The following is a 21,149-nucleotide window of genomic DNA, read 5'->3' as shown; positions in this document are numbered from 1 at the left end:
CACACACACAAAAAAACCTCTTACTGGAGTTTTAGTAGATTGATTCCATTTCTTGACATTCTTTAATTCTATGTGATAAAGACTGATTCTTTTCCAAGAAATTTAGAATTAGGGAACAAGGAGGGACAGGACAAAAGACGGAAGACTTAGAGAACTGGAAAGGAAGGGAGATATTTTATCATTTTCTTAACTAATAGGTAATTAACAATTAAGTTAGCTAATGATAGGCCTACTTAGCATAAGAAAGGTGAAATCAAATGCATGTGTTAAAAAGGATGTCATATTTTCTTTTATCTAGCTGAGTGTGGTGGTCGAATTCATGCTGCTACATCTGGGCGTATTTTGTCTCCTGGCTACCCAGCCCCTTACGACAACAATCTTCACTGTACTTGGATCATGGAGGCAGATCCTGGGAAAACTCTTAGGTATTCTGAATATTTTAATGGTTCCGTATTTTGTAATGTAGTCTTTTTCTACTCCACATGGTAAACATGAGGAAATGTGGTAGTAGTCATGTTCAATAAGTAATAAAACTTTGTTTTAGGGTGCTCCCTATTCTAAAGAACACATCATTCCTCATTGCTGTCGTAACAATTCCTCCATCCTGATGTCTTTACAGTGATGCTATATGAAGCATTAAAATATTTTTCCCCCACATAAACCCAGACAGGAAAAGTGTCTGTTACCTGTTGGTTTATCACCCACATGAAAGATAGGTCCTAGTTAAGTATTCATTCATTCATTCATTCAATAGTAATTATTGAGCACTTACTATGTGCAGAGCACTGTACTAAGCGCTTGGAATGTACAATTTGGTAACAGATAGAGACAATCCCTGCCCATTGACAGGCTTATGGTCTAATCGGGGCAGACGGACAAAAACAAGACAACTTAATCACAATAAATAGAATCAAGGGAGGTGTAGACTAGTGGATAGAGCATGGCCTTGAGAGTATGAAGGACCTGGTTTCTGAACCCAGTCCGGCATTTGCCTGCTGTGGGAACTTGGGCAAGTCATGTCTGATTTGATTATCCTGTGGCCTAGTAAGTACATAATAAATACCAAATTGTCATCATCATCCTTATCATTGTTATTACTATTATAGAATTTAGGAGACTATAAAATGTTTTTAAGATCTTGACAGTGAAAATTATGATTTGAAATTGTGTATAAGAAATAGAGGTGATTTAAATATCAACATTGAGGCTGTAATGAAACTGCATAAGCTGTATTAAATGAAATCTCTAATCATAAGAGGTCATAGTAATTTACCCAAATTAAGAGCTGTATGCAAACATTTCCCCAGGGGACCGAGTTTATGTCACTGCTCAGCACAAATATTGATTTCTATAAAAAAAATTGGTGACATTACCTATGGTCTTCAACAGTCAACTTTAAACTGTATACTTTATCATTAATTTATGCAATTTTGCAACTAGGTTATCCTTTGTTTAATGGGCTCTGTTAATGCAAGAGTCTGGAAACCTACATTTTTAAGTTATCCATGAAAATCTTGGGGAAAAAAATGTATTCATTATTTCCAACAATGATTAAGGGAATTGTGAAAGAAAAATCTCCATTCAGCAGAAAAAAAAGGGAAATTTTTTAAAAAAGATGATGCTGATAAAGGAGTTTCTTAAATTGTCTTTTGAGACATCCTAAAATGATGGATTAAGTTTGTTACCCATTCATATCCACTGTCTTTTGATGAAATGCTGAGGTTTTTGTGAAATCTTTTCCATTATGGGTACTGCATAAGACTTTCATTTGTGTTGGTTGTGTGTGTGTGTGAGAGAGAGAGAGGGAGACAGGGAGTGAAAATGAATACAGCTTATCATTGTATTCTTGGACAGCTACAGAGACAAAACAAAAAAGTTGGAAAGGAAGAATTTTGTCAAGAGCAGCAGCTCTGTTGCAGAAAAGCAAAAGATTATCAGCCTTGAAATAGGAGGTGGTATCAGTCATAGAGGGGATGTGTGTATGTGTGTGAGTGTGTGTGTGTGTGATGATATATGATATATACCCACATGTATTAAATAGTTATGTTGTACTTTCAATGATGGTTGCTGAGAAGATATTCACTTGATCACATACTGATATGTCACACTGGTCTCCCAAAGGGCATATTAATCTTTATTTCATTTTCTACCTCCATGTCTATCCTTAAACATCACAATGCCTTGCTTTGTACCAGAATTCAGGGACAGCATTCTGCTCTTTGTCACATAGACATTTTTAGTTATGAATAGGATTTGTCACATGTGGGCTGGTACAAAACATGTCTTGTGTGTTGATTGCTGATTCGTAGTTCAAACATTACCGGTGATTTCATTATATATTGTAATGGGTAGTTAGCTATTCTTCATAGTGTCATCTCTGGAGAAAGGAGTGTTAGGGAGATCACTGAAGTGTTTTTTGTCATCTTTTGAAGATTCCTTCTTTGTTTAGAGTGTGCATGGAGCCATTTCTTCTCCTTATTTGTGGTATGAGTATGCACTGTAGTGATGCATATTACTCCAGATTATATTCTTCAGAAATATGAAAAACCTCCTTAGTTTAGTTTCTGTCTAGGGAACTCTTTATTTCTTTAGCCTTAAAATGCCACTCTTTGTCAAACACCCTTCTCAGTTTATTTGGCATAATTGATCTGTTTCAATGAGCCTCCTTTTGATGAGCATATTAAAATGTTTCAAGATGTAGGTGAAACATCACTGGTTGTTTCACTGCAAGGAGTCTTTTTAGTGAGTCATTCCCATCAATCTGTCCTGGTCTTTTTTCTGGCAGCACCCACAAATCTTAAAGGTGGCGTGGTAGGAAAGATGCCTAACTTCAGGGGTTTTTAAGAGTGATGACTGCCCACAAAGTCCTAAATGCTTAGGATATTTCAATTGATTTGGTAGACCTGATCCCTGCCCTCCCTTCTCCTCACAGTTTCCTAATGGTTGCCCATCCATCTTTATGCCAAACCGATACTCCTGGTCATTGGCTTTAAGACACTTAATCAGCCCTTCCCACCCTACCTTACCTCACTTATCTACAACAAGACTGGATCACAAACAACGGTTCGGTGTAGAAGGATATAGGTAGCAGGGTGTCCTAGTGGATATTTATTTTATTTATTTCTATTACTGTCTGTCTCCCTTTCTAGACTGTAAACTCATTGTGGGCAGGGAATCGGTCTGTTTATTTTTATATTGTACCCTCCCAAGTGCTTAGTGCAGTGCTCTGCACACAGCAAGTGCTTGATAGGTACAGATGAATGAATGACCGATTGGAAAAAAACATGTGCCTGGGAGTCAGAAGACCTGGGTTCTAATCCTGGCTTTATCGCTTGTCAGCCATGTGACCTTGGGCAAACCACTTGACTTCTGTGTGCCTCAGTTACCTCATCAGTAAAATGGGATTAGGACTATAAACCCCATGTGGCACATAGACTGTGCCCAAACTGATTACTTTGTATCTTTTTTTTTTTTTTAATCTTAATCGCCCCCAGCACTTAGTACCTGGCCCATAGAAACCTGCTTAACAAATACTGTTAAAAAAAAAAAAGAAAAAAGAAACAAAACTGAAGCTCCATTTGTTGCATAAACTTTCATTTGGGAATGATGAACCACAGCAGCATAACTGCTCCATGAAGAGACCGTACAGTAGAATCACAAGGGAGATTCTGTGAGAAAAATAAAAAGTGAGAAAAAAAGTGGGTGAGAAAAAAGTGTTACTTAAAAGACACGGTGAAACAAACTCCACCATGATATGACTGGTCGAGGCAGAATATTACTTTTTTTTTCCTTCATCACAACAAAAAGCACAGTATTAGATCATATTAATACAATATAAACTTCTGGAAAAATGAACTAAAATAGTAGTGTTCAGAGGGCACAGTTGCTGCCATCTAGTGGAAAGTTGAAAAGAGAGCTATTGAACGCAGGATTGTAAAAATCTCATTCCGGGATTCTTAGAATGAGTGACCTGGAATTTCTTTATTTCAGGGCTTCATTTAATCTTACATTACAATTATCTATCCTTAGAGAGATTTGCATTTGTCATAAATTAGATAAAAAATGCTTAGGGATACATCCAATCATTCCTCTCTAAAGAAAGTTGCTGCATTGTGAAAGGTTATATCATGGGAAACTTTTTTCCCATAGACTTCATTGATTAGATCCCATTCTAGCACCAGGTATGAAGTGACGGAACCCTACAGGTTATGAATAATGATACTGCATCCCATTTCCTTGTCCCCTTGGCTTTCCCACCTCAATTCCTCGAGTCTGTTTTGCTCCCCATATATTCCAAATATGACCGACCCTTTCCCATCCCTATCCCTAAAACCAAGGATACACACAACTTCACTAAAGTTGTTTCCTAGTCATTCTTAGCAGGAGCTGGGCAGAAATAGGGGATGTTGAAAAAAACCCAAGAACTGCCGATCAGAGATGGAAAGACCCCAAATAGTGGCTTTGTAGCCTATTTGTTCTTTAAAAACCATTCCAGCCCAATCCCCCCTAATCACTAAGATCCTCACACCCTTGTCTTGCTCAATGTCAGTGTGAAAAGTCGGCATCTTTGTTGGTATTGGGTTCCAGCTGGTTTCCCAGTATCTGTAATTGATTTATTTATATCAATGTCTGTCTCCTCCTCTAGACTCTAAGTTTGTTTTGGGCAGGCAGTGTGTCTGTTTATTGTTATCTTGTCCTCTCCCAAGCACTCAATATGGTGCTCTGCACACAGTAAGCACTCAAAAAATAAGATTGAATGAATGAGTGAATGAGTCCTGGCCCCCCCACTATCAGCCCAAAACGGTGAGAGCCAGAAGCATCCACTCTTGCCAGTCCCTGTCAGCCACAAGTTCCTCAAGGCATTCATCTGTGTCCCTACTCTAGCCACTTGTCAGCTTTGTTATAATGGAGACAGTCACCACTTCAGGTCAGAGGCTTTTACCCCCGAAAGGAAAAGGTGAGAGGTTGAGGCTGGATGCAAAAAGAAAAATACAATGATTTAAGGACAGTGATTCTCCAGCTATGCTGGTGCCCCTTCCTCCTCAGCCCAACTGTAAGCAGTACACAACTGCAGCAGGATAGAAGAGGCCAGGTTGATTTCAGATAGGACATGGGTTTGAATCCCGGCTCCATCATTTGTTTGCTATAAGACCTTAGGCAAGTCACTTCACTTCTCTGGGCCTCAGTTCCCTCAACTGTAAAATGGGGATTAATAATGATGATCATGGTATTGGTTAAGCGCTTATTATATGCCAAGCACTGTTCTAAGTGCTGGGGTAGATACAAGGAAAGTAGGTTGTCCCACATGGGGCTCACAGTCTCAACCTCCATTTAACAGATAAGATTACTGGGGCCTGGAGAAGTGAAGTGACTTGCCCTAGGTCACATGACAGACAAGTGACAGAGGCGGAATTAGAACCCATGACCTCTGACTCCCAAGCCCAGGCTCTTGCCACTAAGGCATGCTACTTCCGAGCCTGTGAGCCACATGTGGGACAGTCTGATTACCTTGTATCTGCCCCAGTTCTTAGAAGAGTGCTTGGCACATAGTAAACACTTAACAAATATCATCATTATTATAATTAGTGTTGATGGGAGTCTGGGGTTTGGAGAATGACCCATATATATGCCAGCCTAAAACCTCTGCCCTTTCCATTCAACCACATCTTGTCTGTTTCCCGCCAAAAAACCATGACCAAAGTGGGAAGGCTACGCTGCAGTTCTGTGTTCAGGAAGCAGTGGGATATTTACAGATAAGGGGAGGAAGGGAAGAAATTGACTTCCCTGCAGTGATCAGATGTAACATCAAGCAGGCTTAGTGATCCTAACCTACAGGAGCAATTAATAATGCATTATGTATGTATCTCTGGATTTTCTATCCTGTACTAAGGTGAGTAACTAATGTAATAAAAAAAAATCTAGAAAAAACAACCATAATAAGATTAACAATCCCTTGCTGTGAGGAAGAAATAATTCTCAACCTTCTCACCAGGCAGGGCTTTTCTTGTTCTAAGCCCCAAGAACCCTCCGACTCACTAGGCATGAATTTCTTCTCCTTCCCTCCTTTTGGGGCTAGGGTGTTGAATCACGTTAGCCTGCAAAAAGTGAAAGAGGAAACCTGAGGCCATTGAATCTACCCAATAGACCAGCCCAATTGGTAGAGGACCCATCCCTCTGCCTCCCTGCCTTTTTTTTAAAAAAATGAGATGTGTGGAGAGCACTTACTATGTTCCAGGCACTGTACTAAGTGTTTAGGGAGTTATAAGCAAATTAGGTAGGATACAGTACATATCCCACATGGGTCACACACCTTTTGATGCTATTGATGTCTATCTTCTTGTTTTGTTTTGTTGTCTATCTCCCGCTTCTAAACTAAGAGTCCGTTGTTGTGTAGGGATTGTCTCTATCTGTTGCCAAATTGTGCTTTCCAAGTGATTAGTACAGTGCTCGGCACACAGTAAGTACTCAATTAGTCCGATTGAATGAATGCATGAACCCCATTTTACGGATGAGGTAACTGAGACATAGAGAAGTTCACTGACTTTCCCAAGTTCACACAGCCGACAAGTGGTATAGCCAGAATTAGATCCCAGGTGCTCTGCATCACAGACCCTAGGCTTTGCTGCTCCTTTAGGAATCTTTCCCAGTGTCTTACCCAAAGGTGGCAATTAATGCCTTCAGAAATGGAAAAATTCATACTCAATCATATCTATTGAACACTTTGTGAAGATTATTGTACTAAGTGCTTGGGAGAGTACAATGTAACAAGAAACGGACACATTTCCTGCCCTCAACAAGCTTACTCTTCTTCAGTAACCAGTACACCAATAACGATGTGTAACGATCGGGAAGCAGCGTGGCTCAGTGGAAAGAGCGCGGGCTTTGGAGTCAGGGTTCATGAGTTCGAATCCCAGCTCTGCCACTTGTCAGCTGTGTGACTGTGGGCAAGTCACTTAACTTCTCTGTGCCTCAGTTCCCTCATCTGTAAAATGGGGATTAAGACTGTGAGCCCCACGTGGGACAACCTGATTCCCCTATGTCTACCCCAGCGCTTAGAACAATGCTCGGCACATAGTAAGCGCTTAACAAATACCAACATTATTATTATTAACGATGTTAAATTGTGCAAATCATTAATTCACAGTAGTGGGAAAACAGGCAAAAGGATGATCTGCAACTGCTTTAACCTGGCAGAGCTCTTCCTTGGTGGTAGAAGTGCAAGAAAGTAAGCCCTATTTTTTGCAGGTTTTTTCTTTAGGTGCCATTTAATACTTGCCTGAGATTGTGATGATTATGGGTACTTATAGGGCACTTGCTGGATTTTGTTTGGGCAATACTCATTCAGTAGTATTTATTGAGTTCTTACTATGTGCAGAGCACTGTACTAAGTGTTTGGAATGTACATTTCAGCAATAGATAGTGGTGGTTGATTGTTCTGGGTCACTCCATAGTATTTACCCATCCCCATGAGATCCACAGCATACACTGTGGATGAGCTGAATACTGGAAACACTATGAACCTTCTGAATATAGCACTCATATTGGCAGTTCTAGGAAGTCAGGACTGTGATTTTAGGACTTGAGGTCTTGCTGGAAGGAGGAAAATTTGGGATACAGCAGTTCCTCTAGTCTTTAAGCTCCCTGAGGACAGAGATATAGCCTATTTCACACAGTAAGTACTCAGAAAATACCACTGATTGATGGATTGGGTCCTTAATGACCGAGATGCACTAACATTTTGTGAAAGGTAGGTGAGGAGATGATGCTGTCCAAAGGTGGATCGAACTTACGTTGTGTTTTCTTTTTTTCAGTCTTCACTTCATTGTATTTGATACCGAGGTTGCTCATGACATTCTGAAAGTATGGGATGGCCCCATAGACAGCAACATTATGCTGAAAGAGTCAAGTGGCTCTGCCCTGCCCGAGGACATCCATAGCACCTTCAATTCCCTGACTTTGCAATTCGACAGTGACTTTTTCATCAGCAAGTCTGGCTTCTCCATTCAGTTCTCAAGTAGGTGAAAGTTGCTTTCCTTTCTTGGGCTTGCACGCGAACTTTCACCCTGAATTCGCCTAGAGAATTTTCTATCTGTTTCCCTTCAATCGAAATGTAGAAATGTAATATGTAACAAAATACGAGAAATGGTTAAAGTGTTGGCATATTTTGTGCTTGAAAGACTGCAGCTGTTTTAACCTGGCAGAGCTCCTCCTTGGTGGTAGAAGTGCAAGAGGTGAGCCCTGTTCTTTGCAGGATTTTTCTTGAGGTTCCACTGAATACTTGCCTTAGGTTGTGATGACTGTGGGTCTTAAGTTTCTCCTGGGCATTGAGCACTAGGGAAAATAAAAAGAAGAAAGTTGAGTCCTGTTCTTGTCCTACAGATGCTCACAGTTTAAGTGAGGGATGGCAGACTCAGAGAAAAATGAAAAGTTGTAAAAAACAGAAGCTAAAAATAAACACATAAGCGGTGTGGCAACTGTTGTGTCTTGGACTCTGCTAGTTGTGAGGACTCTAAAATTCTTCTCCTTTAGGCACAGAGTAACCTACTGAATTTTGTTTTCTTTTGGGTACTGTAACCTCCTTGTGGGCAGAAATTGTTTCTGCTAAACCCTGCTGTGTTGTACTTTAGCAAACACTAAGTACAGGGCTCTGCATACACCATTCACGAATTGAGAGCGTGACCTAGTGGATAGAGCACAGACCTGGGAGTCAGAAAGGCCAGGGTTCTAATCCCGGCTCTGCCACTTCTCTGTTGTGCGACCTTGGGCAAGTCGCTTCACTTCTCTGGGCCACAGTTACCTCATCGGTAAAATGGGGTTTGAGACTGTGAGCCCCACATGGGATGGGGACTGTGACCAACCTGATTATCTTGTATCCACCTCAGTGCTTATTACATTGCCTTGCACATAAGAAGGACTTAATAGATAGCACAGTCATTATTATCATTGCACTTTATGTTTAGTGTTTTACTGTCCATTGCTCCTTTGATAAATTCCCTTATATTCTTTGAATGTGAGTCCTTTTAGGGCTGCAGACCTTGTTTAATTCTCCCACCTTTGTATTATTAATTCTCTGCACACAGTAAGCACTTAATAAATGTTATTGCTACTAATTCTAAAAGCTTGTAATTACTTTGTGTGGCTTTCATAGATCAGCCAGGACCAATGGTCTATTTTTCTACTCTTAGGTACATCGTTTTACAGGTTATTTTTAAAGCTCATTAACAGAAAAGATGGTTATTCATGTTGAAATCTGTGGAGTGTATCTTCATATAAATGGTAAAGCTGAATTTAATTGGTGTTAAAAGGAGCTTGTTTTCCTTCTATAATGATTGACAAGACATATGATGCTTTCAAAACAGCCTGAAAATACCACATATTTTTAAATATTAAAATAGTTTCATAGGGCAGTTAAATAGTCTTGGTTGTGGTTAGATTTTTAAAGATGAACCAGGGGTTCATTGTTATAAGAGACTGTACAAACTCCAAGAGGAAAAAAAAAATGTCAATTGTATTTCTTTTGCTAAAGGTACACATGCATGACATAATCTTTGTCAATTACTGAGGTGAAAAAGATCATTTAAACTTAAGATTTCAGGATTTAAGTTCACTTGCCCGGATTTTTTATTGGACATCTTTTGCTATTTTATTGTAAAAGCAGTATTTATCATAAGATAATAAAGTAGAGCTTTGTGGTAAGAACTATCAGTCAATCAATGGTATTTACTCAGTGCTTACCATGTGCAGAAACTATACTAAGTGCTTGGGAAACTACAATACAACACAATTAGCAGACACATTTCCTGCCTATAATGAGCTTACGGGCTAAGCATGAACTAGTGGCTTATGTTTAAGAAAATGGAAATTAACATTGTTTTTCTTGAATGATGGGGAGAAAACCATCTGATCTACCCTAGGTTTTGAAAAAATGAATTAAGCAATATCTAAATAGAATTTCTGTACAAAGTACTTTGTTAGGTAACTATGTCAAGTGGGGATTCATTCATTAATTCGATCATATTTATTGAGCGCTTACTGTGTGCAGAGTACTGTAGTAAGTTCTTGGAAAGTACAATTCAGCAACAGATAGACACAATCCCTACCCAACAACAGGCTCAAAATCGAGAAGGGGGGAAATGAGAATCTATAAATGAGGTTGTTTTTATGTTTTGTTTTGTCTTTTAGTTTTCAGTGATTTAGAAATAGATGACTGCTTGCCTGGTATATCAATTTCTTTGTTACTTATATTTTGTAAGTACCATAAATGAAATATTTATGGTGTGCTATCACATTTTAAAACATGACTATGTTTTATCCCCACATTTTGAGTTCAAACTGTTTTAACGAGACAAATGTCAATAGTGAGACTCACCAGACATTTGGATCCATTACAGGTCCAATGTCAGATCAGCCCAGCACAGCATGGACAACACAAGGACATGAACTGACTAGTGCAATTATGTTCATTGTAATCAGCCCAACACTTTTCATTAAAATTTAATTACCATTTAATCATGGAGAAAAAAAAAGAAAATGGAATTCGCCATACAGAAGTCACCTTTCCTCTAGGGGTTAAGCACACAAGCTATAAACATGGATTTGTCTAATAATCCATTCCTAAGGAAACATAGATGCCACTGGAGACCAGATATGTTTTCTTCAGAAACTTAGTGAATATTTAAGAACACAAAGGCTACTCTCAATTCATGAAAGAAGGATCAGAGGTTTCTATTTTTGTCCTCTTTAGAGCTTCACTTGCATTTTCTTCCACTGATAGTTCATTCATGGAGCAAATTTTTTAGCTAAAAAAGGAAACTGGAGCCATAACAGGTATATGATCCATGAACGTGCACCATTTCTCTGTCTTTCAGGGTGATGATAGTCATATCAATTGTCCCAGAATGTGGGTGGTAAATCAAGTAGAGAAGCATAGGCACAGAAATATATACTTTTTTTCCTCTTCCATTAATCCTTTTCTTCCCCATTCATTCAGTCTTATTAATTGAGTGCTTACTGTGTGTGGAGTGCTGTATTAAGCTCTTGGAAGAGTACAATATAATAATTCATGCCCACAGTGATCTTACAGTCTAGGTTGGGAGACAGTCATTAATATAAATAAATGAATTACAGATGTGTACATAGATGCTGTGGGCTTCAACAAAGGAGGTAAGTCTGGGTGATGCAGAAGGGAGTGGGAGAAGAAAGGAGGGCTTAAGGTATTTGTTGAGTACTTACCATGTGCCAGGTACTGCACTAAATGCCAGTGTAAATACAAGCTATAATTAGGTTGTCCCACACAGGGCTCATAGTAGTCTTAATCCCCATTTTCCAGATAAGGTAATAGAGATGCAGAGAAGTTAGGCGATTTGCCCAAAGTCACATAGCAGGCAAGTGGAGGAGTCATGATTAGAACCCAGATCCTTTTGACTCCTACAGTGATGATTTAAAATTAAACACATGTGGTCTTCACTGGATTCTAAAGGAGTCCCATTCTCCTTTAGATGTTCAAGCATGAAATGTGTGTTTTTATGGTATTGTTCAGCACTTACCATGTACCAGGCACTGTTTTAAGTGTTGGGGTGGATATGAGCAGGTTGAACACAGCCCATGACCCACATGAGGTTTACAGTCTTAATCCCCATTTTGCAGATGAATAAACCGAGGCCCAGAGAAGTGAAGAGACTTCACCAAAGTCACACATCTAACAAGTGGCAAAGCCAGGAATATAATCCAGGGCCTTCTGACTCCCAGGCCTATAGTCTATCCCCAAGCCATGCTGCTGCTTATTCTATTGCATTCACTCATTTGTTACACATAAACAAGGGGCCGATGGTGAGGTGGTAACTCAGTGAATAGAAGGTATCTAGGAAGTAATTCAAAGTAAAGTTTTCTCATCCCGGGGAAAAAAAGAGTACAATACTCTTCTATAAATTAAACTGCAACTATTTCCCCTGTTATTAACACCTTCAGAGTGCCAATTTTCTGTGTGATGCTAGAAAATGAAAACAAAGGTAAAGATACTTCAGGAGGCAGGCATGTATTTCCATTATACATAGTTATGTAATTTGTCACTGAAGAGTTGCAATAGAATTCTGCTGGTGGAAGAAAGGAACACCCAAAGTAGTTGAAATGTGACATCCTCAATATAATTCAAGAAACTGAGAAGACATCAGGATCATACCTCTCTATTTCCAACCACTTTCCTATCACCAGTGAATTTTGCACAACTTAATTAAACGCTTATTTGAAAAAATGTCCCCCAAAAATTAAAATTAATGTGTTGTCTTAGAATAAATTGGCATTACCTTACTTGTCAATTTCCTAATATACATCCACTAATAAAGTGTTAACATCAACATACCTAAGTAGCTCCCTAAAAATCTGAAGGCATCTTAAAAGCTTTTGAAGGTTCACAAAAACATTCAAATCTTCCAGTTTGCAAACTTTCCAGCAAGAATGAGATCAGTCAGAGGCACACAAGATCGAAGTGCTTGGCACTGTGATTTAAAAGAGAAAGTTCCCCCGAATAAAGATTTGAAGAGAAATCTGCCTTTTGAACTGAGAAATTCAGCTCAAAGCAGAGAAGTCCTTTGACCTTTGGAGAACTATGAAGACGGGAAAGTAGCCTAAGAGCAGGTCTAAATATAAAGGCGTTCATTTATTCATATTAGTGTGCCGTTGTTCAAAGAAGACAGAAGTGGCAGTGATCTTAACTAGTGTGTGAGGAATGTGGCAGGTTATCTCTTGGTCAGTTGTCCAGGTAAAAGATAGTACTCAAATCACTGATTCTGTTATTTGCATTTTAATGACTCTCAGCATTTCAGGGAACTGCACGTGGCGATCAATTGACATCTTTTCTCTCATACTCTGTAAAATTTTGATGTATATCAATGTCTCTCAACCAATCGTAGTTATGGAGTGGTTACTATGTGTGGAACTCTGTACTAAGTGCATGGGAGAGTACAGTACACAGAACTAGCAGACATGTTCCCCCACCCACACCGAGCTAAAAGTCTAGAAGGGTCTTTCCCTCTAAGTGCCTTATAAACACCAAGAACATTATGTCCTAGCTGGTGGAGTTCCATCAACTTAGCAGTATTTCAAGGCAAATTAGTCTCTTTAGGTACATCCAGTCACACTGGCCTAAAAAGGATTTTTTTTTTTAAATTTTTAATTTTCAAGATATGCGATGCTAGTTATAGTCCATCATGGTTTTAAGAATTCACAGTGCCTTCTTTCAAGCACTGTACCTACTAAAATCCATCTTCAGCCCTTTAGTACCTATGTTTAATCAACTGTAAATTCAATCATTTGTCTGCTCTGAAAATACTATTATATCTATCTCCTCCTTTAGAATTTCTGCTCCCTGTGAGCCTGAAATGTGTCACTTGCTTGTTTTGTATTTTCTGATTCTTAGTACAGTGCATTATACTCAGTGGATACAAAAATGAATACTATTACACTATGGCCAACCCATTTGGGAGACACAACAATGAAAATATCTGTGACTTCTATTGATGTTTGGTAGCTAAATTTGTTTATATTCTTATAAGTAAATCTGAGTATTATGATTCAATAAGCACTAAATAGTTCATTTCGTTTGGAGATTTTGGGGTGTTTATCTACCAGAGTACCAGGGTGAGAAGCAGGATGGGCAAGGGGATAAATCCCATCCCTGGGAGTCAGTAAGACCTGGGTTCTAACCCCGGCTCCGCCTCATTTCTGCTGTGGGACCATGGACAAGTTACTACACTTCTCTGTGCCTCAGTTATCTCATCTGTAAAGTGGGGATTAAGAATGTGAGCCCCATGTGGGATAGGGGCTTTGTCTAACCTGATTAACATGTATCTACCCCAGCTCTTAGAGCAGTGTTCGGCACATAGTAAGTGCTTAACAAGTACCATACTAGTTATTATCATTATTATTACCCAGCTACTTTTAGGGACACTCCTCTAAAAATAGAAGAGGTAGATGCAGACCCAAGATCTCCCAACAAATCCTGTACCCACTAAAACTGTCCATTTTTGTGGTGACATGTTCATTCTATGCAGGGTCCATCTCACAATCCTCTTGCAGTTTCCTTGTGGCCTTCCTGGAAGCCTCTGAACCATTCTAGATTATACTGAAGTTGCTCTAGATGGAAAACTGTAACAGTATGCAGTCGGTGAGGGTATTTACACATGCAGCCTACGGTTCTTTCTCAGAAGTTATACTGTGATATCGTCATTTGGAATTTTAAATCATATTTATTTTATGAAATCTTGGGATGTACAGAGAATCAACTCAAATCTTCTTTTAATTTGAGCAGGCTATTTTTAATCATGTTTTAAAATTCATTTCAATATTTAGCCTCAATCTTTGGTAGTCATTGAGAGACACTGATAATTTTCACTTAAATTATTTTTTGCCCACCAAAAAGTCTTCAATCTTGATAGAAGGATCCCATATCAGTTTCTTCGAGAATTTCTATTTCTCTGGACCACCATCTGTAGAATGTGAAACATTACTTTCATAACCATCTCTGCCATTAATATTTTAGTGCGTCAGTAGTCATATTTGCATTTTCTGGCAGAGCTACACTGATGACTCATATTGAGCAGTTTTTATGACCTCCAGATATTTTATTGATGTATTCTGAGTGTCACCCATCATTCCTCAATTTATAATCTTCCATTAATTCTTTCTAAAGGCAGCAGTTTTTTATGGGCATCATTTTTCCTTCCAACTGTTTAATCATATATATTACATACACTCAGTTCCCCCATTACACATATTTCACTGGGCATAGTGTTTGTAGAGAACGTTGGTGCAACTCAATTTTAAAAGTACAATTTTCTGAAAATTGAAGAGATGAAAACGAAGATGACGTCCTAAAATGGTTAGATACTCATACTTCAGAGGAATTAAGGAATATTACTAATTGAGCAGAAATAAATATGTATCAGAAATGAATTTGCTGCTGCACTAGATTACATTTCATTTGAATTAGAATTTGATTTCAGATTGGTCTCATCAATGATTTTCCAATTCTAGTTTTAATCTTTAATTTTGAGTTCAGTGTAAGATTGCATCAGTTCACTAAAGTTGTCTAGACAAGGATCATTTTCTATATGATTTGAAAGCATCTGGCAATTGCATGAGTGCATATTGTTGTCAGATTTAGGGTGATTTTTGTTGGTTGGTTTCCCCCACCACTGGTGGCCATTAAACTAAAAATTGTACTTGAATTATAACATTTATCTTGGGTTTACATATTGTTGTTCAACAGGATGGTAACTTGAATATAATGGGAAATTTCATTTTATTTGATAGATTTAATGAGACAGGAAATGAAGAAGTCTGAGTTATTCCTTTATAAGCCACATTTATCTCCAACAGAAATTGGCAAGTCACCAACACAAACAGGATGCATTTAAGTGGATGGCTTCCCTCAGAATGAAATAAGATACATCCCTAAGCTTCTGGATTGACAAATAATACTGTATTAACAAGGGTTCCTATATAATAGCAGTCATGTGAATTGTGCCAGTAGAATAAAATCACATCGTTCCTGCTTCAAGACATATTGTTATGATACTTGTTAAGCACTACCTATGAGTCAAGCACTACTCTAAGTGCTGGGATACATACAAATTAATCACTTTGGAGCGAGTCCCTGTGTCACTTGGGGCTCGCAATCCAAGGTGGAGTCGGAACAAGTATTGAATCCCCATTTTACATATGAGGAAACTGAAGTACAGAGAGAAGTTAAGCCATTTCCCCAAGATCACATGGCCAGCAGCTGCAGAACCAAGATTTCTTTAAATCCTAGTATCAATAAAAACTAGTGTTGCCCATCGTTGTGTCAGTATTAAGCAAGGGGTTCTGGGGAAGGCATAGATACTCTTTTGGGTTGAGGGGGAGATGTTGATCCCTACAACGTTTTGAGCTGAATTTCCAAGACATGATCATTCCAGCTCTGTCATAAGAACTGAAAGCATCCAATCGGGTTTGTAAAGACCCCAATAGAGCTTTTATGGTCTATTTACTCTCAGAAGCCTGAGTCTTATCAAATCTCCCCCACTCCCCCACTGCCATCCCCAGCCGTTTTTGTTTCCCTGCCGTCAAAATGAACAGTTGGCCCGTATGTGGAAGAAAATTCAAAAGCTATTTAAAGAATATCTGGAGGGGGTCCATTACCCACCGAGTTTCAGCCTCTCAATTCATTCCAAGCATTTTCTGTTTCAGATATCCAGTATCAGTACATTAGCATTAAGGAACCAAACTTAACTCCGTAAAGTTCATTGTTTCCAATACATATAGTAACAGTGATGTTAAAAACAGTTAATTTTATTTATATAATGTTAATGAATGGATATAGAAAAGCAACATGGTCTAGTGGACGTGGCACAGCCCTGGGAGTCAGAAGGACCTGGGTTCTCTTTTCTTCCTCTTTTCTTCTGTGTGACCTTAGGCAAGTTACTTCAGTTCTCTGTGACTCAGCTATCTCATCTGGAAAAGGGGGATTAAGACTGAGCTCTATATGGTACAGAGACTGTGACCAATCCAATAATCTTGTATCTACCCGAGCACTTAGCACAGTGCATGACCCATAATAAGTGTCTAACAGATGCCATTAAAAAAATATAGTCATTCTGATTAAGGTACAACACATTCACAGGTATTTTACATTATTGTATTATCTTGCTCTTCTCTTATATACTATGCAAGTCACTTAATGGAAGCATACATTAGAGTAGAAAGGATGTCCTCTAAAGCAATTTATCATTTCTTTACAGCTTCAGTCGCCTCGACGTGCAATGATCCTGGGATGGCACAAAATGGCACCCGCTATGGAGACAGTAGAGAGCCTGGTGACACCATCACCTTTCAGTGTGACCCAGGATATCAGCTTCAAGGTCAAGCTAAAATCACCTGCGTACAATTGAATAACAGGTTTTTTTGGCAACCTGACCCTCCAACGTGCATAGGTACCTTTCAATTCATTGGGTTTTGGAGGTACTGGTTGGGCAGCTAATTTAAATGATGTCCTTGTGTTCATCTTTGAAAGTATTTTGTAATCTGCTTTGTCAAAAAGTTCACTTACATGGGATTGATGCCAATTTTCATATTGGAGAATGTGTTCCCCCCCCCTCATTTGGGGATTCATTTTTTGTCATATCTACTATCAGCACCTTGAACATTTTCTATATATTTAGCTTGACAGGGTCTGAAGGAAGAAACTCACTTTAGATAATGATTTGAGGATAGTTTTAACAATTACTCACCCCTCTCAGGGTTGCTCCTGAAGAGTTTACAGTACATTACCAGTCTCGACTACAGGAGGGAGAGCCAAGCAGGGTCATATCCATCCCATTCCTAGCTTGGACATTGGCTAGCGAGTGGAAGGCCATCTGCTACAAGTCAAAACTCCCCTGTGCTGGGCAGCAGCGGGATGGGAGAGAGTCAAGAGCAAAGACTCAAGTTAACTGTGCAGAAGGAGGGAATGGTAAACCACTTCTATATTTTTAACAAGAAAAATCTGTAGATACACTACAAGAACAATTATAGATGGAGGTGGGGCATTCCAGGAGAGATTTGTCCATGATGTTGCTATGGGTCGTGAACGACTCGACAGCAAGATAAGACAATAATTGTAACGACACTTTTTATTTTAAAATCCTTATGCACATTCATAAACCTACTTACTGAGAATCTAAAATTTCAGGTTGGTAGGATCTGTCTATAATATAGGAAACGTGTTCAATTTTTAAATGACCTGACTAAATGCATTTTTTCATTGGATTCTTCCTATCCAATATCCAGTAACATTTTGGAATATTTCCCCGAAAATTGAATCACCCCAGGCAGAATTATTAGTTTTCCTGCTGAAGTCAGGGTGTGAGAAGAAATGGATGCCTGAATCTTGGCACCATTCTGTTGGTATTCAACCCTGCTTAATGTAAATGAGATTATGCAAATTACCTTTCAAATATCGCCTTAAAAATTTCACAGCAATTATTATAAATACATATGACAACTATTTTGTATCTTGCTATCAAAAATAGTAACTTTTAAAATTGTAATTACTCAGCACTAGGCTTAAGAAAAAAAAATGGCATTTCCTAATAATACTCAATATAGAAGATCTTGGCTTGATCTTACAATTTAAGTCATGGTTCCTTATGAACTGTTTCAAAATGTAAATTTTAATTAACTCGGTGAGAACAAGTTATGACAGGGCATAGAGTTAATGTCCCATTTTATCTAGACTGACCTTGAGGGGAATTTGCAGTTTAAAATATTTTTTATTGGCATATACGCAGCAGTATTGGAATTCTCAAAAGTCCTATAAAGCTGTGATATACAGCTTTTAAAATTCTTACAAAGTCCTTATTATAGTATGCTGAGGATGGATGAAATTTAATAGCTGGACTTATTAGCATTCTGCACACTGTCAAACTGCTATTCATGTTTATTTAATATTTTGTGCTGCATTTACACTTTATAACTTTCTTGAGAATACTCTTGTGTTTAACCATAAGCTGCATCATCAAAAGATCTCTTAGATTTGTGTTTTTGTTGGGTTGGTTTTTTATTTGTTTGTTTTTTACTGGAGTGCTCACCTCAGAAAGCAACCATCTTGTTGATTTGGTTAAATTTAGGGAAGGAACTTTTTTGGTCTTCAAGAGTTTGCTGACCTTTTTTCAGATGAAGGGAAAAAAAGCAAAACAACATATTATCTCCCAGTTCTATTCTTCCATTCCTGATGATAATTTAATGTAAATTACTCATTCCAGGTAATAGAAATCAATTTTACCTAGTTGGATAACATTTATTTTGAGAAACACTAGGGAATCTGGGAACTAGGTTTTAATCCTGACTCTGCCACCTGTTGTGTGACATTAGGCAATTCATTTACCTTTTCTGTGCCCTGGTTACTTCATCTGTAAAATGGAGAATAAGTCTGTGAGCCCTGGGTGAGGCTTGCACTCAGTTCAACCTGATTATCTTGTATTTACCCCATCACTTACAACAGTGGTAAATACATAAGAAGCACTTAACACATACCATTTGAAAATTACACACAAAAGTGTTGTGCATAAAGTTAACAGCTTCTTTTCTGGAGAGAGCACTTTCTTGTAAGATAAAACATTCAGACTCTGCCGTTTTCTGTGTTGGCTAAGGCTGGACTGAACCTTTTCTTCCTCAGAGCCATCATTAATTAATCAAACCATGGCATTTATTGAGCATGTATCATGTCCACAGCACTGCACTAAACACTTAGGAGAGTACAGTACAATATCCTTTACTCTCCCTTCCATTAAAGACCTTACAACTCTCCTTTCAGCTTAGATGATACATCCAGTTATTTTTTCAGAACCCTAAAAGATCAGGTTAAAGTAGAAAGTAAATGCGGAAGCCATGTGGCTTTTGCAGTGAGTCACTACTCCTCCCCAGTGAAGTTGTTTTGAGACTTTTAGGGTGGCTATAAAAATGAGCTAGCTTCAGGGTCTATTATTATTTTGGCTCAACTTTTTTTTTTTTTTAAGTTTCTGCAGAATCATTGAACTTTTTCACTTAACTGTTCTCTAGGTTCAATTTTAATTTGAGTTCCAAATATTTCAACAAGACTTGAGCTTGAGTCAATTCACCTAAGGAAGGGGCCTCTTGCTGGTGAGGGAGGAATGGGCCCCATGTAAAAAAAAAAAAAAAAAGAAACATGGACCAGTCCCTTTTAACTCTCCTCTCTCCACTAGCAATTTCGAAATTGAGTTTATGACAAAGGGGAATTTAGGACTCATCATGAAAATGTTGGTAGAAGCCCCCTCCTCTACTGCCATCAACCTCTTCCACCCTTCCCCAGCTGCCACAATCCCCCAGTACACACTATCACACATACATAATTTACGGGATCATTGAAGAGAATTGATAATCCTGATTAAACAATGAAATATTTTAGACTTTTTAGAGTTCTTACAATAGCAGAGAGAAATGATACAAAGCAACATGAAAACATTGCAAGGTTCATTGCATATTAAACCTAAAGAATTGCCCAGTACCATCTACTTCATTAAAAAAAAATACCACTGGTGAATGTGTAGTGCCCAACATATCAGTACTTTGAAGACCAGTAAAATAAAATATATGAAAAATAATTGATCATTGTAGAATCAGAAGATAAGGCACACAATTCTATACTTGGACTAATACATTCCTTTTCTCTTTTCCAAACTATTTCACTTGGGGATGTCATATTTATCTTTATGATATAGATTTTCAAAAGGGGTGAAAAATGATGAGAATTTTGATAAAAAATTCTAAATTTAGGATGAACTAGAGAATTACAATGGAAAAAATATACAGCACTTTTAGATTTCAAAGCCAGTTGTTATGTGTTCAAGAAGAAATATTCCAGGCTTGGGGAAAATATTTGAATGCAAAAACATGTTTTCCAACAATAACTGTGATATTGATTTAACATTGAACAGCTTCTTCCTCTCTCCTATCCCTTCCTATTTGTGACAGCTGCATGTGGAGGAAATCTGACAGGCCCAGCCGGTGTTATTTTGTCACCAAACTATCCACAACCATATCCTCCTGGGAAGGAATGTGACTGGAGAATCAAAGTGAACCCGGACTTTGTTATTGCCTTGATATTTAAAAGGTACCTCTTCTCACTGAACACCTCAATTTCACGTTTTCCAATGTGACTGGTAAAAACGGCATTATCGATCAATTCATGGAGCTGCTAATTACATTTATGTGCTAAATCCAAGAGCACATGTCTAATAGGTTCACCAAATGACATAAAGGAAAATAGATTTTCAGTGCCAGACATATGTCATGTTAGAAAACTGTTGATGATTTACTATACCAAGAGGTAAATAAACCAATCTATTATAGGAGGTGTTTTCTGAAACTGAAAGATTAGAGTAAGTTGACTAGTTTTACCTATATCTTAAGGCTCTGGTGATCCTTCACCCTATGTTTCACTTTGCCGCAGAATGTACTAAGCTTCTTGACTTAGTTTTCTATTTCCTGGCCTGCATCTAGATCACTGATCAGTGGACTGCCAAAGTAACATAATTGGATGATGTTTCAATTCTTTTGCATCTGAGGCTAGCCAGGTATCACCTTTTACGTAACTTCTTTCATCTTTCAATAAAAAT

The 21,149-nt window shown here is 38.3% G+C and overlaps 1 protein-coding gene across 1 annotated transcript in view; it reads left to right on the top strand.

The window, feature by feature from the left end:
• CSMD1 (CUB and Sushi multiple domains 1) overlaps positions 1-21,149 on the top strand; it is a 1,410,881-nt gene that overhangs the window by 1,161,977 nt on the left and 227,755 nt on the right. The window contains exons 26-29 of the mRNA XM_029051790.2: positions 299-425; positions 7,812-8,014; positions 16,776-16,967; positions 20,506-20,644. Of these exons, the coding sequence (XP_028907623.1) occupies positions 299-425; positions 7,812-8,014; positions 16,776-16,967; positions 20,506-20,644 (661 nt within the window). The remainder of the gene's footprint in view (positions 1-298; positions 426-7,811; positions 8,015-16,775; positions 16,968-20,505; positions 20,645-21,149) is intronic.

The sequence above is a fragment of the Ornithorhynchus anatinus genome, chromosome X1 (assembly GCF_004115215.2).
Source record: "Ornithorhynchus anatinus isolate Pmale09 chromosome X1, mOrnAna1.pri.v4, whole genome shotgun sequence".
In the NCBI taxonomy this organism is placed as follows: domain Eukaryota; kingdom Metazoa; phylum Chordata; class Mammalia; order Monotremata; family Ornithorhynchidae; genus Ornithorhynchus; species Ornithorhynchus anatinus.
Note: the sequence above shows the minus strand (reverse complement) of the source record. Positions and strands in the feature narration are given on the sequence as shown.